General features: G+C 51.4%; 1 protein-coding gene across 2 annotated transcripts in view; it reads left to right on the top strand.

Annotated features, from left to right (window-relative positions):
* Nucleotides 1–705: 705 nt before the first annotated feature.
* Nucleotides 706–16,367, top strand: part of ANAPC1 (anaphase promoting complex subunit 1) — a 32,282-nt gene continuing 16,620 nt past the window's right edge. Inside the window, exons 1-24 of one of the 2 annotated variants that reach the window (XM_071547563.1) lie at nt 706–1,022; nt 2,335–2,496; nt 2,641–2,692; nt 3,367–3,476; nt 3,706–3,788; nt 4,603–4,676; nt 4,916–5,049; nt 6,111–6,331; nt 7,598–7,807; nt 8,101–8,196; nt 8,404–8,494; nt 8,596–8,661; nt 8,813–8,950; nt 9,291–9,431; nt 9,660–9,720; nt 10,360–10,547; nt 11,778–11,852; nt 12,227–12,492; nt 12,714–12,805; nt 13,615–13,763; nt 14,941–15,019; nt 15,098–15,134; nt 15,227–15,297; nt 15,405–15,583. In XM_071547563.1, coding sequence (XP_071403664.1) covers nt 810–1,022; nt 2,335–2,496; nt 2,641–2,692; nt 3,367–3,476; nt 3,706–3,788; nt 4,603–4,676; nt 4,916–5,049; nt 6,111–6,331; nt 7,598–7,807; nt 8,101–8,196; nt 8,404–8,494; nt 8,596–8,661; nt 8,813–8,950; nt 9,291–9,431; nt 9,660–9,720; nt 10,360–10,547; nt 11,778–11,852; nt 12,227–12,492; nt 12,714–12,805; nt 13,615–13,763; nt 14,941–15,019; nt 15,098–15,134; nt 15,227–15,297; nt 15,405–15,583 — 2,988 coding nt within the window. In that variant the 5' untranslated portion in view covers nt 706–809. Of the gene's footprint in view, nt 1,023–2,334; nt 2,497–2,640; nt 2,693–3,366; nt 3,477–3,705; nt 3,789–4,602; nt 4,677–4,915; nt 5,062–6,110; nt 6,332–7,597; nt 7,808–8,100; nt 8,197–8,403; nt 8,495–8,595; nt 8,662–8,812; nt 8,951–9,290; nt 9,432–9,659; nt 9,721–10,359; nt 10,548–11,777; nt 11,853–12,226; nt 12,493–12,713; nt 12,806–13,614; nt 13,764–14,940; nt 15,020–15,097; nt 15,135–15,226; nt 15,298–15,404; nt 15,584–16,367 lie in introns of both variants that reach the window. The other variant, XM_071547562.1, reaches the window with a different exon arrangement.

Genomic DNA, 16,367 nt, shown 5'->3' with positions numbered 1-16,367 from the left:
CCTCCCAACATCCAACCAACCTTTCTCCTCTCAGTTTAAACCCAGTTTAAAGTTTAACATTTAAGCTCAGTTTGAAGCTCACGGGCCGCGCTCTGGGCTGAGGGAGCTGCGGGAGAGCATTCCCGACAGGAGCGGGCGGGAGCGGCGGCATTCCCGGGAATGAGGGGTGGCATTCCTAGGGAACAGAGGGCGGCATTCCCAGATTCCCGCGGCGTTCCCAGGGACAGTGAGGTAGCATTCCCGGGAATAGAGGGCAGCGTTCCCAGAAACACAGGGCCGGCATTCCCGGGAATGAAGGGTGGCATTCCCACATTCCCGCATTCCCGTCAGGCTCGGCCATGGTGGCATTCCCAGATTCCTGCAGCATTCCCGGGAACACAGGGGCGGCATTCCCACATTCCCGCGCATTCCCGTCAGGCTCGGCCAAGGCGGCATTCCCACATTCCCGGGGACAGAGGGCGGCATTCCCGCGCATTCCCGTGAGGGGCGGCCATGGCGGCATTCCCACATTCCCGGGGACAGAGGGCGGCACTCCCACATTCCCGCGCATTCCCGTCAGGTGTGGCCATGGCGGTATTCCCACATTCCCGGGGACACAGTGGCAGCATTCCCACATTCCCGCGCACTCCCGCATTTCCCGCCCATTCCCCTGAGGGGCGGCCATGGCGGCGGGCGCGGCGCGCGGGGCAGGGCGGGAGTGCCAAGATGGCGGCGCCCGTGTGAGGGAGCGCCGGGGCCGCAGCGCCGCCGGGCCCGGGCCCGCGGGAGCCGCCGCAGCGTCCCGGAAATAATGAGGATATCGGGGCCCCATGTCGGACCACTGTGAAGAGAGGGCGACGATGATTGCGGCCGGCGACCTGCAGGAGTTCGCGCCGCGGGGCCGCGAGCAGAGCCGGCGGCACCCCAGCGCCCTGAGCCTGCAGCTGCGGCGGCTGCAGCCCGCGCCGGAGCTCTGCTCCTCCGACGGCGCCGCAGGGCTCGTGGGGTCCCTCCGGGAGGTCACCATCCATGACCGGCACCGGGTACGGCCCTGGCTGGGGGGGAGGGAGCGGGGGGTTCCCGGCCCTGCGGGGGGTTCCGGGCGCGTCCGGCCTGCAATGGCCTCAGCCCCGCCGCACCCCCTGCCAGGCCCGGGGGACATCCCGGAGAGCTCCGGCTGCCACGGGACATCAAAGCCCATCCTGTCCCACCCCGGCCATGAGCAGGGACACCTCCCACTATCCCAGGCTGCTCCAAGCCCTGTCCAGCCTGGCCTGGGACACTCCCAGGGATGGGGCAGCCACAGCTTCTCTGCCCACCCTGTGCCAGGGCCTCGTAACTGATGGCACTGAGGGGTCTTGCAGCTTCTCCTTGACTTCTCTGCTGTTTCCCAGGAATGCTGGCAGCTCATTGATTCTATCCTGTTTCCCAGGAATGCTGGCAGCTCCTTGATTCTCCCCTGGCAGCTCATTGATTCCTCCCTGTTCTCCCTGATTTTTCCCTGTTTTCCTTGACTCTCCCTGTTTTCCAGGAGAGCTGGCAGCTCCCTGATTCTCCCTGTTTCCCAGGAGAGCTTGCAGCTCCTTGACTTCTTCCTGTTTCCCAGGAATGCTGGCATCTCCCTGACTCTCCCTGTTTCCCAGAAATGCTGGCAGCTCCCTGACTTCCTCCCTGTTTCCCAGGAGAGCTGGCAGCTCCTTGATTCTCCCTGTTCTCCTTGATTCTCCCCTGTTTCCCAGGAGAGCTGGCAGCTCCTTGATTCTCCCTGTTCTCCTTGATTCTTCCCTGTTTTCCAGGAGAGCTGGCAGCCCCCTGATTGTCCCTGTTTCCCAGGAGAGCTGGCAGCATCTTGATTCTCTCTGTTTCCCAGGAATGCTGGCAGCTCCTTGACTTCTTCCCTGTTTTCCAGGAGAACTGGCAGCTCCCTGACTCTCCCTGTTCTCCCTGACTCTCCCTGTTTTCCAGGAGAACTGGCAGCTCCTTGATTCCCCCCTGTTCTCCCTGGCTCTCCCTGTTCCCCAGGAATTCTGGCAGCCCCCTGACTCTCCCTGTTCCCCAGGAATTCTGGCAGCCCCCTGGCTCTCCCTGTTCCCCAGGAATTCTGGCAGCCCCCTGACTCTCCCTGTTTCCCAGGAGAACTGGCAGCCCCCTGACTCTCCCTGTTTCCCAGGAATGCTGGCAGCCCCCTGACTCTCCCTGTTTCCCAGGAATTCTGGCAGCCCCGTGACTCTCCCTGTTCCCCAGGAATGCTGGCAGCCCCCTGACTCTCCCTGTTTCCCAGGAATTCTGGCAGCCCCCTGACTCTCCCTGTTCCCCAGGAATGCTGGCAGCCCCCTGACTCTCCCTGTTCCCCAGGAATTCTGGCAGCTCCGGAAGGGCGTCAGCGCCGCGGGGGAGGACGTGGACTACGACGAGGAGCTGTACGTGGCCAGCAACGTGGTGGTTTGGAGCAAGGGCAGCAGGGGCCAGGCAGCCACCGTGTACAAGGCCTTCACTGTGGACAGCCCCGTCCTGCAGGTGTGGAAACCTGGGAAGGGGAGGCCAGAGGGATCCACAGGCCACTTCCAGGCAATGTTCCAGGGGGGGTTGTTCTGGGGAGGTGGGGAGGTGTGGGAGCATCAGGTTGTTCGTTGGGATTAATTACTCTGTGTTGGGTTTCAGGCCTTGTGGTGTGACTTCACTGTGCCCCAGGAAAAATGGGAAAAAGGTGATGGTGAGTGTCCTGGGTAAATGCTTGGAGCTCTGCTCCCTTGGCTTGGGATCATGGAATTGCTGAGGTTGGAAAAGCCCTCTGAGATGACTGAATCCAAGTGTTCCCCAGCACTGCCAGGGCCACCACTAACCATGTCCCCAAGTGCCACATCCATATGGGTTGTAAATCCCTCTGGGAACAGGCACTCCAGCACTGCCCTGGGCAGCTGTGCCAGGGCTGGACAGCTCCTTCTATGCAGAAATTTTCCTAATATCCAACATAAACTTCCCCTGGCACAACTTGAGGCCATTCCCTCTCCTCCTGTCCCTGTGCTCTGGAGCTGAGCCCGACCCTTCCCAGATTCCCCCTCCTGGCTGGGATTGCAGAGCCAGAAGGTCCCCCCTGAGCCTCCTTTGCTCCAGGCTGAGCCCCCCCCCAGCTCCGTCAGCCTCTCCTGCTGCTCCAGCCCCTTCCCAGCTCCCTCAGCCCCTCCTGCTGCTCCAGCCCCTTCCCAGCTCCCTCAGCCCCTCCTGCTGCTCCAGCCCCTTCCCAGCTCCATTGCCCATCTCCAGAGACACTCCAGGATCTCATTCACCAAGACTTGATATGTTAAAAACTTACTTTTTGTGTCTAGATGATGTTTGAAAAAGAGAAACTTCACTGTGTAATTGTTTTTCCTTTCTCCCCCCTCCCAGTTTTGGGCAGTGAGGAAAGAGTGGAGAAATGTATCTGCATTTTGCAGAATTCCTGTATAAACATTCACAGCATGGAGGGAAAGGATTACATTGCAGCTTTGCCTTTTCAGGTAAGCTCTGTCCTGCTTTTTGTCCACAATTGGACCATTTTTGTCCACAATTGGACCATTTTTGTCCACAAAGGGACCATTTTTGTCCATGAATGGCTCCAATTTATGTTCCTCTGCTCTCAAGAAAAAGCCTGAACATCTTAGTTTGCTATAAAATCCCTGAACATAATCAATACAGCAAATACTTGACTTTTTTCTTTGCCATAAATCTGTTTATCATTTTTTATAGGTTGCAAATGTCTGGCCAACAAAATATGGTTTGTTGTTCGAGCGCAGCAGTTCTTCCCATGAGGTGCCTCCAAGCCCACCCAGGTAAGGGCTGAGGGGTTGGGATGTTCCCTCAAAGCCTGTTGGATAATTTAATAAGGAGTGGAGTGGTGAAAGGGTGTGTGGGATGGTGGGAACGGTGGAATCAGGGGAACAAGGTGAAGGTTGTGGTTGCCCCATCTCTGGAAGTGTCCCAGGCCAGGTTGGATGGGGCTTGGAGCCACCTGGGATAGTGGGAGGTGTCCCTGCCCATGGCAGGGATTGGAATCGTGTCATCTTTAAGGTCCCTTCCCACCTAAACTGTTTTGGGATGATTATGTGATGAATTTAGCAGGAAAAGGCCAAATGCTGCCAATCCATGGTATTCCTGATACTGTGGTAAGAACTAGCTGGGAGTTGCAGTCCTGGGAATAGGATCTGGGAGGCAAAATATGGGTGTTTCCAGCCTGATTTCATTAAGGTTTCTCCTGGGAATTGATTCCAGGCTGTGATGGACAGGGAGATTCACTGAGGGATTGTCCTTGAGACATTTTCTGTCAGCTGCAGGATCCCATTCCCTGTCGGGTGAGGATCCCATTCCCTGCCGGGTGAGGATCCCATTCCCTGCCGGGTGAGGATCCCATTCCCTGCTGGATAAGGATCCCAGCCCCTGTGGAATCCCTCTGTGGATCCCAAAGGAAGCAGTTGGACAGTGTGGATTCTGTGTCCACCCCAGGCACTTGGGATTCTCTCTTTCCCAGGAGAACTGGAATTAGAAATAGAGGCCCTGAATTTGTTGTGTCTACTCAGTTAATCCAAGAGGGCTCAGGGAATGTCCCTCCTGTCCCATTCCAGGCTCTGATTCTTGGTTTCTCCCTAGGGAGCCTTTGCCCACCATGTTCAGCATGTTGCACCCCTTGGATGAGATCACTCCTCTTGTCTGGAAGTCTGGAGGTAGGTTTGCCCCTTCGGGGGTGTCCCTGGAGTCCCTCAGGGTGGGATCAAATCTCAAGGTGTCCTTGGAGCATTTTATTTATCAAAAAATGTGGAATTAATCACCTTCAAGTGTTTAGTTAAGGGAAACTGTTAGGGAAGAACCCCAGATCACGGAGGGAACAGAGTGTGGGAAATGCTCCTCATCCTGTTACAGAAACAATCCTGTTGCCCTGAGTGGATGAACTCCTGTTTTCCAGGTGTGTTTGGCTCTTCCAGAGTGCAGTATGTGGCTGACCATGCCCTGAGGATCGTGTTCCTCAGCTCTGACCCTTCCATTGTGATGACCTACGACACTGTGCAGGGTTTACACACGGTCTGGGCTCTCCGCAGGGTAAAGCCAGAGGTACCAGTTCCATGAGCACTACAGAGCACTAGAAAAAGTTTTCTCTGTGTATTCCATGCCCTTATGGCTCTGTGTATTACAAACATGTGATATTTGGTATTTATTTAGTGTATAAGGATGTTTGTTGGGGTGAGTTTTATTTTATTTTTTTCTATGGTTTCTTTCACGGATTTTCCTGGAGCAGGGAAATCATATGATGGTGATTGTCATGGATCATAAAGTGCTTAATATGTTATTCCATATATTGTACCAGAAGGTTTGGACCCCAAACTGTTGTGTTCTGTAAGAAAAGTGGGAAGTAACTTATGCCATGAAAACTTATTACTATGAGGATATTGAAGTTGCCCAGAGAAGCTGCCCCATCCTGGCTTAAGCTCTGCCAGGGGAAATTTAAGTTGGAGATCAGAAGAAAATCCTTTCCAGAGAGAGTGCTCAGGCACTGGAATGGGCTGCCCAGAGAGGGGGTGGATTCCCCATCCCTGGAGGTTTTTAACCTGAGCTTGGCCGTGGCACTGAGTGCCATGATCTGGTAAAGGGACTGGAGTTGGCCCAAGGGTTGGACTTGATGATCTCGGAGGTCTTTTCCAACCCAATCCATTCTGTGATTCTGTGATTCTATGGATGTGACACTGAGTGAGAACCCACCACATCTTGATCCAGCCCCACTGTGATCACCAGCCCAGGGCTGTGAGTGCCCTGGGCTGGTGATCACAGTGGGGTTGGATCAAGGGTTGGACTTGATGATCTCGGAGGTCTTTCCCAACCCAATCCATTCTAGGATTCTATGACTCTATCCCATATTCCAGGCCAGTTTGAACAGGGCTTGGAGCAACCTGGGACAGTGGAAGGTGGCAGGGGCTGAGTGGGCTTTAAGGTCCCTTCCAACCCAAACCATTCTGTTGTTCTGTGCAAACCACAGGAGCAGTTTCTGTGTTGATAGGAATAACTCCACAAACTGAGCACCTTCCTAGACAGAAATGAACACCTACCATGGAGGAGGCTGTTGGGCCATGTCCCTGTTGCCCACCAGCTGCTGGTTTGTGTCCCAGGAGCAGAGCCTGGTGCTGAAGTTCCCGGAGCAGGGGGGCACCCCCCAGCACGTGGCCATGAGCAGCTCCCTGACCGCCCATCTCCGCAGCTTCTCCAAAGGAGACTCCCCGGGGGGCTCCCCTTTCCAGAACTACTCGTCCATCCACAGCCAGAGCAGATCCGGCTCCTCTCCCAGCCTGCAGTCCCGCTCCCCAACCATCTCCAACATGGCTGCTCTCAGGTGGGCCCTGCACAGCACAGCCCAAAAGGATTGCAGGGACATCTGGGGTTGCTGTCTGTCTTTCCCTGCCCTTCTTGTGTCACAACACCTGAAAGCCCTCTTGGAATTCTCTTGGTGTGCTATTCTCCCAGTGGCACAGCAGGATAATCCTGTGCAGGAGCCAAGGAGGCTGTTCTGTCACGACACAGCTGGACTGTCGTGGATCAGGGACTCTCTACAGGTCCCAGGAGTGGGTTTGGGTCACTTTTCCAAAGAAAGCCACAATTAGAGGGAAGAGATTGGGAGAGATTTTGATGGAATGGGCCACACAGCTGAAAATGTTGGGTTTCTTCCTTCTGAAACGTCATCTGTTGGATTCTGATAGAGATGACTGGAAATTAATTGGAGAATTGTTTTCCTGTGCTAAAGGGATCTAACACTGAACTAGTTACTAGCTCAGTGTGGCTTTGGTTGGTTTTTAAAGTCAGTGTATGAGTTTTCTGGGAATCTGTCCCTGATACTAAAAATCCACTTTCCAGCTGTGTTGTGTGTCTTTGATTCTTTGATTCTCTCCCTGATTTTGAAGATTCACATTCCATCCACACCCTGTATTTTTGATTCTCTCCTTGATTTTGGGTATCCCCTTTCCATCCCTGCCCTGTTTCTTTGATTCTCTCCCTGATTTGAGGCTGCCCTTTCCATCCCTGCCCTGTTTCTTTGATTTTCTCCCTGATTTTGGGAATCCCCTTTCCATCCATGCCCTGTGTCTGGTTCCCTGATTTTAGGGATCCACTTTCTGTCCATGTCCTGTCTTTGATTCTCTCCCTGATTTTGAGGATCCCCTTTCCATCCCTGCCCTGTTTCTTTGATTCTCTCCCTGATTTTGGGAATCCCCTTTCCATCCCTGCCCTGTGTCTTTGATTCTCTCCCTGATTTGGAGGATTCCCTTTCCATCCCTGCCCTGTTTCTTTGATTCTCTCCCTGATTTTGGGAATCCCCTTTCCATCCCTGCCCTGTGTCTTTGATTCTCTCCCTGATTTTGAGGCTGCCCTTTCCATCCCTGCCCTGTTTCTTTGATTCTCTCCCTGATTTTGGGAAACCCCTTTCCATCCCTGCCCTGTGTCTGATTCTCTCCCTGATTTTGAGGCTGCCCTTTCCATCCCTGCCCTGTTTCTTTGATTCTCTCCCTGATTTTGGGAATCCCCTTTCCATCCCTGCCCTGTGTCTTTGATTCTCTCCCTGATTTTGGGAATCCCCTTTCCATCCCTGCCCTCTCCTTCCTTGCAGTCGCTCCCATTCCCCAGCCCTGGGCGTCCATTCCTTCTCAGGAGTGCAGAGGTTCAACTTCTCCAGCAGTGCCCAGTCCCCAAGGAGGCACAGCCTTCCCCACTCTCCAAACAGCACTTCCAACGACTCCTTCCTCGTGCCAGAAACAGAGCCCATTGTTCCTGAGCTCTGCATTGACCACCTGTGGACAGAAACAGTCACAAACATGAGGTCAGGAGCTTGTGGTGGTGGGGGGAGGAATTTCCTTGGTGGGAAATGGGGCAAAAAGTGAAATCACAGCTCATTTTTAGTGTGTTTTCTGCAAGTGGAGCCACCTGAGTGGATTGGGGAATTGGACGTCCCAATTTTTGGGGGAAATGATGCTCTTTAAGTGCTTGGCCTCCTCCCAGGGAGAATGGGGCACTTGGAGCAGTTTTTCCTGGTGTGTTATTCCAGGCTCTCTGGTTTCATGATGTCTCTGAAGCAAAGTGGGTTCCAACCTGGTCCTTGTGTGTCTTTGACAGAGAGAAGAATTCCCAAGCATCCAAAGTGTTTATTTCCACTGACCTTTGTGGGCAGAAGTTCCTGTGCTTTTTGGTGGAATCCCAGCTCCAGCTGAGGTGAGCATTCCAGCCTTGGGAACAGCTGGAATTACAGCAGAGGTTTTAATTAGACAAGAAAAATGAAAAGAAATGGCCTTATTTGGGGCAAAGAAACAAAGGGAAAAGGAACCAGATTACCTGCTCTGTGTGAATTCTGTGTTTTCCTCCTGTAGCAACACCCAGGACAATCTTTTTATGTTTCCTGTTGTTTTCCACAATCTTTAGGTGTGTAAAATTCCAAGAGAGCAACGATAAGTCGCAGCTGATCTTTGGGTCCATCACCAATATTCCAGCAAAGGATGCAGCTCCAGTGCAGGTACATCCCTCCCTTGGAATGTCCTGCTGTGTCACTTGTCACCCAGCTGGTATCTTCCTAATTAAATATAGGAAGCTGAATATGCTGCTTGATTATTCCAGGGCATTGACACACTCCTGGTTCTGGAAGGAAGTGGAAATCTGGTGCTTTATTCTGGAGTGGTTCGGGTGAGCAACAGTTTTCCCATCCCTAATTTATGTGCCGTGCTGGAAAGGGAATTCTGAAGACTCAGTGGCACCTTGTGGTACAAATAAATAATCTTTTGAGCTTATTTTCAGTGAACAATTATCTATTTGTTTCCCTCTTTCCACCGAAAAGGTGGGGAAGGTTTTTATTCCCGGGCTTCCTGCTCCATCCCTGACAATGTCCAACCAAATGCCTCGGCCAAGCACTCCCTTGGACACTGTCAGTACTCCATCCAAGCCTTTGAATAAGCACCTGGGGCCCCTGGAAGAGGTAAGGAATAAGGAAATATCCCTTGGAAAGGATTTAATTACAAGAGCTTCAAATGCTTGGTTGATTTTTCAACTCTTGAGGTATCTTTTGGAGCTGAATCTTTTCTGTTTGTTCTGTGAATTCACTGAATAAATGGTGGTTAAACAACACTGACCTGGTGCTGCCCTGTTTATTAATTTGTGATTTCCAGAAACCCTGGGGGGATTTATAGTTGTTTTCAAGCTCCTTGTTAGTACTTCAAACCAAATCATTCCATCTGTTCTTTGCTCACATCCACTGATTTCAATTCTTAATTCCAATTGAGTTTTAATTCTAACCAAGCATTTTTGCCACTTTCCAGGGTATGCTTTTGTCACCAGTGCCAGAACTGAGGGATTCTTCCAAACTCCATGACTCCCCCTATGTTGAGGACTGTACTTTCCAGCAGCTTGGGACTTTCATTCATGCTCTCAGAGATCCTGTCCACAACAGAGTAACTTTAGTGAGTATTTTCCTGTCATTTGAGGCCACACTGTGAGCAAAGATTATTTTGAGTTAATTTCAAGCTCTATTCCAAGTGTTTCATGGAGCTGGTGCCTGAGGTTGCAGATCTTGCAGCCAGGATTTGGGAATATCTTAATGCATAAACTAGTTCTGAGTTGATGGGAAAGGACTCTGCCTTTCTTTGGTGCATTTCCCAGTTTAACTCTTCCCTTCCTGATGTTTTCAGGAGCTCAGCAATAACACCATGGTCCGGATCACTATTCCTGAAATTGCCACCTCAGAATTAGGTAGGATTCCAGAGCTTTGGGTCACTTTGCTCTCTGTGTTGTGTGTTTTGTTCTTTGGGGAAGGGCTGAGGTGCCAGTTCAGACACTCCTGGTTTCAGTCATGAGTTAAAGGGGACATTTTCCCTGGTTTTGTTTGAAATTGGAGGGTGTGTGTTCAGCCTTGCAAAGTGGAGCTGTGTGGCTGTTGCTAAGAGTTTCTAGAGGGTTTAAAGCAGGTGCAGTGAGAGGATTTCTCTATGATGGGACAAATCCCAGGAAAACAGAGCTGATGACCTCAGCACTGCCTGTAACTCCCTGAAGGGAAGTTCTGGCCAGGTGGGGGTTGGTCTCTTCTCCCAGGCAACCAGCAGGAGAACAAGAGGGCATGGTCTCAAGCTCTGCCAGGGGAGGATTAGGTTGGATATCAGGAAGAAGTTCTTTCCAGAGAGAGTGCTCAGGCATTGGAATGGGCTGCCCAGAGAGGGGGTGGATTCCCCATCCCTGGAGGTTTTTAACCTGAGATTGTCCATGGCACTGAGTGCCATGATCTGGTAAAGGGACTGGAGTTGGCCCAAGGGTTGGACTTGATGATCTGGGAGGTCTTTTCCAACCCAATCCATTCTGTGATTCTCTGTGTGCTTTCCCTTTCCCTCTGCACAGTGAGGAGGTGCCTGCAGGGCCTCAAGGCCATCCTGCCCAAGGAGACGGCCGTGCAGGTGCTGGTCAAGTGGTACAACGCCTACAACGCGCCCGGCGGGCCGAGCTACCACTCTGAGTGGAACCTGTTTGTCACCTGCCTCCTGAACATGATGGGCTACAACACCGAGAGGCTGTCCTGGACACGCCATGTGAGCCACCCCACACTCGACGTGGCCACCTGACACTCTGTGTGACCACCTGACACTCTGCCCGGGCCACCTGACATGCTGCCCTGGCCACCTCTCACTCTGCCCTGGCCACCCCACACTCTGCCCTGGCCACCCCACACTCTGCCCTGGCCACCCCACACTCTGCCCGGGCCACCTGACATGCTGCCCTGGCCACCTCTCACTCTGCCCTGGCCACCCCACACTCTGCCCGGGCCACCCCACACTCTGCCCTGGCCACCTCACACTCTGCCCTGGCCACCCCACACTCTGCCCGGGCCACCCCACACTCTGCCCTGGCCACCTCACACTCTGCCCAGGCCACCCCACACTCTGCCCGGGCCACCCCACACTCTGCCCGGGCCACCTCACACTCTGCCCGGGCCACCTCACACTCTGCCCGGGCCACCTCACACTCTGCCCGGGCCACCCCACACTCTGCCCTGGCCACCTCACACTCTGCCCGGGCCACCCCACACTCTGCCCGGGCCACCCCACACTCTGCCCTGGCCACCTCACACTCTGCCCAGGCCACCCCACACTCTGCCCGGGCCACCCCACACTCTGCCCGGGCCACCCCACACTCTGCCCGGGCCACCCCACACTCTGCCCGGGCCACCCCACACTCTGCCCGGGCCACCCCACACTCTGCCCGGGCCACCTCACACTCTACCCTGGCCACCTCACACTCTACCCGGGCCACCTCACACTCTGCCTGGGCCACCACTCACTGGGGCTGCTGACAGGTCTTGGTTCCAAAGGGTTCCAGAGGTGCTGGAGGCACAAATAGTTTGTGTCTTGTCTTAGATCACAAAGTGCTGTGGAATCAGTTCTGTCTTAAATTTCAGGTCCATTTCCCTCTGTGTTTATCATGAGATGTATTTATAAGGTTCTTGTCTAACCATGACAGTTGGTTATGGAAATAAGTGTTGAAGGTTTGACTCCAGCTCACACCCTGCTGCATTAAAGATTTGGTCCATCTAATCCTTATTAAGTTTAATCCCAGTTTAAACACAGATCACAACTCAAGATTGTTGTTTCTTAAACAGGATTTTACACTTCAGTGTTTTAAGTTCTGTGTTTTTTCAGCCGAGTCTAGAAGTAAGTCAGACCATGTCATGTCATCCTTGGTTTGAATTCAGATTTATTATCAGGGATTCACTTCCAAAACCTCAGGAATTTCACTGCTTTTACTCCTTTTATTTCCTGCAGCTTGATTTTGAAGGATCACTTTCCCCAGTGATTGCTCCAAAGAAGGCCAGGCCCTCAGAAACAGGGTCAGATGAGGTGAGAAATGGATCTCCCTTACAAATAAGGGGCAGGAGGGGGCTCAGTGGGGTTTGGTCTTGGCTTTTGTAAAGGCAAACACACTCTGAGTATGGAATTTCACCTGAGATGGATCTGGGGGAGAGGAAAAGTTTCCTTTTCCAAAGTTACATTGTGTGATGTTGCTTGTCAGGGTTCTGACTTCCAGAGGGAGTTAGGATGGACTCAGGAATGAAGGCTTGGATTCTTTTGTGGGAAGGATAAACCTTAATCATGGAATCCCTGTGGAGTGCAGGGTTTGTGCAGCACATTTTCCATTCAACAGTCACACTGGGATCAGTTTTGGGGGGAAAAGCCTTCTCTTCTGGAACCTCTTCCCTGTTTCTTTGCTCTAGGACTGGGAATATCTCTTGAGCTCTGACTACCACAGGAATTTTGAGTCTCATCCCATTGCCAAAGCTTTACGACTGGACCCTCTGGAAGTTTCACCTTCCAAGGATGACTTTTCCCAGAGCCTTAGTTTGGATTCCTCCACCCTCCTTTTCAGCCACATTCCTGCCATTTTCTTTGTGCTCCACCTCATCTACGAGGAGCTGAAGCTCAACAGCCTGATGGGAGAAGGGCTCCGTTCCCTCGTGGTTCTCCTGGTTCAGCTGGCCAGGTAATCCTGGGAAACCTGGAAAATTGGAGGCTGAACATCATGCACCGGGTGTGGGAAATCTGGGAACTGCCCAAATCAGAACAGACCTCCCCTGTACTCAAGAGAATGAATGTTTAAAGCCTTTATTTTTTTCTGTGGCTCCAGGTTCCTCCTGAATGATTCCCATCCAGGAAGGTGGAATTGTTTTTCCATCCCTGTGACTCACCTCTCTCTCATTCCAGGGATTTAAAACTGGAAGCTTACATAGATTATTACTACAGAGATTACCCAGCCCTGGTCAAAACCTCCAGACAGACCTGCATCATTGATCAGGGTGAGTTGAAGAGGATGTTCAGTGATATTTGGAGATTCCCTTTGGTTTTGATGGTGTCCTAAGAATTATGGAGTGAAATCAGCACAGTATAACCATGACCTGGTGCTTCCAGTGTTTCATGGGAGCCTCCACAGAACAAGGAGTGCTGGTTTTTTCTTGGCAAAGTCCCAGCTCAGGCTGGCTGAGAAATGTTAGCTGTGGAAAAAGCCTGGTAGTGAGAAGTGCCTGTCTTGTGGAAAGTATTGCTGGGCTGGCAGGCTCTCAGTTTCGAGTTCAGAAGAAGCAAATCAGAGCTGAAACCACAACTCTTCACGTTAAAATCAGGTCACAGATTGTCTGTGTGTCTGCTTGGTGTCCTGCCAGCTGGATTTTACCAGCTGTGGAAGAAAAACTGACCAAAAAAATCTCCCAGAATTGCTCAGGCTTTGCTATCAAGGAAGACAAAGAGGTTGGAGTTTAGCTGTGTAAGAAAAACTGACCAAAAAAATCTCCCAGAATTGCTCAGGTTTTGCTATCAAGGAAGACAAGGAGGTTGGAGTTCAGTTTGGTGGTGTTGACTTCCAGGACTGTTCCAGTGAGGTTTTTGGGAATAACTCTTTGCTTATTCCTTTTTACCATGGGCTGAGATAATTTTTATTCTTAAAAGTAGGTGCCTCAAGTTTTCATTCCTATCTCAGTTCTGACAGGAGGGAGGAATCTGTAAAGCTTTGGGGGAAATGCTGGATTTTTGTTGTTCAAGGAAGTTTTCTATGGTTTTCTTTGGGAATTTCTGTGCCCTGAACTCACTGACCTTGCTGTTCATACTTAAGTCCAAACAGGTTTCATGCTCCATCCCTCCTTTTTCTCTGCTGAGCCTCCAAGTATCTTCCAGTGGCTGAGTTCCTGCCTGAAGGGAGAGGGAGTTCAGCCTTATCCCTATTTGCCTGGGATCTGTGAACGGAGCAAACTGGTGGTACTGGTGTGTACTGGGGCATGGGGGGGTTTGTTCTCTCAGCACAGCAGCCCTGGGGTCAGGGTTTGCTCCAGCTGGGAGTGAGATATCCCTCTTGGAAACTGGAATTACTCCTGCTTGGAGTGGGTGTGGAGCAACTGGGATGTATTGGAGAGGTGTGGGTCAGTTATTTGGACACTGAAGCATCTCCAAGGCTTCATCTCCCTGCATGAAATCCCCCTGCAATGTCCCCACTTATCAGAGGGAAATAAACCCCTGTGGTCCCCTCTCCTATGAAATTCCATTGACTGGAGGCTCTGGGTGGGTTTTCCAGGTGGGAAGAGGGAGGTGTTTGAGGGGAAGGGGAGCTGCTGAGGGCAGAGCAGCCCACACTTCACTGCTCAGGTGGTTTTTTGTGGTTTGTGCAAACTAACAATGGAACTCCAAGCTAACTGTGTTTTGGGAGTGAGAATTCCCCAGCTGTCTCCTTGGGCAGGTACCAACATCAATGTTTACTCATGTGAGTAGCTCTAAGTGCTGGTGTTTTCCCCTGCTCAGCATCACTTCCCACTCACAAAGCATTCATGGAAAAAAACTTCCCACCTTGGAGCAGAGGAGAAAAAGAAGAAAAAGAGACTTTTATTTTCCTCCTGCTCTGCCTGAACTGCCTGTGCAGAGCTTGGAGTTGAAAGACCTTCATAAAAACACCCAATCATTTTACCTGGGTGTGATTTTTCCCAGCTTCTCTTGTCTGGAAGCATCAAAAAGTGAACAGGAGGAGGGCTGATCCCTGGGATTTTGCTGGAGTGGGAGCAGCTTTTCACTTGGAGCCTCCACAAAGTATCCAAGACGTGGAGGAAACCAAGTAGAAAACAATGTTAATAAACTGTGTGTGTGTTCTGCAAGAGAAAAGAAACATCAGCAGCACAAGCAGGAGGAGTGGGAACACATTTTTCTGTCCAGAAAATATTTATCTCCTCACCTTTGGAGCAATTATTATGAAAAATTCAGGCTGGGTTTTTTCCCAAAATTTACATATAAAGCCTCAAAGTTTGTTGCTTGTCTCAATCATTTCAGTCTCTTTTCACTAACAGTAACCCTGCCCACTGCTGAGGTTCCCTGGCAGTTGTCCCTGCCTGTTCTGGTGGGAAGCAAAGCCATCTCAGCCCCCAGGTGACTGTTTTGGTGTCTCCTCCCTCTCCAGAGTGTGGCTCTTTACATCCTGGGGGACGAGAGCGCCGTGGCCAACGAGGCCTCCCACTACTTGTACAAGATCACATCAGGTGAGGACACTTTGATGCCATCCTGGGATTGTCACCTGCTCGGAAAACATGGAATTAATGCAGCCTTGTCTCTCCTAGGCCAGCGGAAGCCGCAGATAGAACAGGATGACAATCGGTATGAGGGGGGTCTGTGGTGTTTTCCTGAGCTCTGTGCTGACTCCTGGGCGAGCTTTATTGGCTTCTCCTTAACTCTGCTTTGTTTTCCAGGTGCAGTTTCAAGCACAGCTCATCCGTTTCCAGCCTGGCTGAGAAATTAGTCCTTTGGATGACAAGTGTTGGTAAGACCGAGGGAGGCAACAGCCTTGTGCTTGCATGACATGAAACACACACTTTGTCCAGCTTTGATAACACAGTTTCTTTGGGTTTTTGCCTCGTTAATTTGAAGGTTTCACCTTAAGAGACCTGGAGTCTCTGCCCTTTGGGGTGGCCCTGCCCATCAGGGATGCGATTTATCACTGCCGGGAGCAGCCGGCCTCCGACTGGCCAGAACCCGTTTGTGTCCTCATCGGGCGCCAGGATCTGTCCAAACAGGCCCGGGAAGGGAACCTGCAGAAGGGAAAATCCGTGAGTATGATTCCACCCTCCTGGGGCTGGGGCAGAGCAGCAGTTCAGGAGCTTTGGGGCATCCCAAGGTGCGGAATAATCACGAAATCGAGGGGTTACACCTGCGAGGGTTTCATTAAAAATCCAGGATCCAGCACAGACATAAAAGCTCAATATGAAACACATTTTAAAGTTAATTTAGACCAAAAATGCCTCCAAACAGATTTTTGCCAAAATCGTTTTGCCAAGACCATTTTTGCTGCCTCCAGACAAAAAAATTTGCCTCCAGAGCTGTTTGGTTCCTCCTCCTCTCATCCTTTGGGTTTTGTCCAGAGGCTCTGCCATCAAACCATGGGAAGGAGAAGGAAGTGGGCATTTCTCAGCCTGGCTCCATGGCTGGCATCTCCCTCTGCTCTGGAAGGGCTGGATTGGGAAATAACTCCTGCCATATGTACATTTTACTTACTCATATCCTGAGGTAAATGATAAAAAAAGTGTGTGGTGATTTTCACTTCCACATTTTCTCCTGATGGTGGGAATCACCAGAGTCCCAGGGAATTTAACTCACTTAAATCTCTTGTGTTGAAAGCCACAGATCTTGTTGAAAGCTGCCTTAAAACCCCTTCAGGGCAGCTGATTGTCCATGGCCTTTGCCAGATTCAGAAAGAGGTTTTTTTGTAACCTCAGATACATCTTGGTCGAGATCTTTTTTGCTGTCTTAGCTTTGAAAGGGTATTAAATCATTCCAGTTTTTATAACAGAGGCTTCATGGCTAATTGCATCTTAAAAACCTAATTAATTGAGC

This window comes from Pithys albifrons, chromosome 2 (genome assembly GCF_047495875.1).
Source record: "Pithys albifrons albifrons isolate INPA30051 chromosome 2, PitAlb_v1, whole genome shotgun sequence".
Taxonomy (NCBI): domain Eukaryota; kingdom Metazoa; phylum Chordata; class Aves; order Passeriformes; family Thamnophilidae; genus Pithys; species Pithys albifrons.
This window is presented reverse-complemented; position numbering and strand designations above follow the sequence as displayed.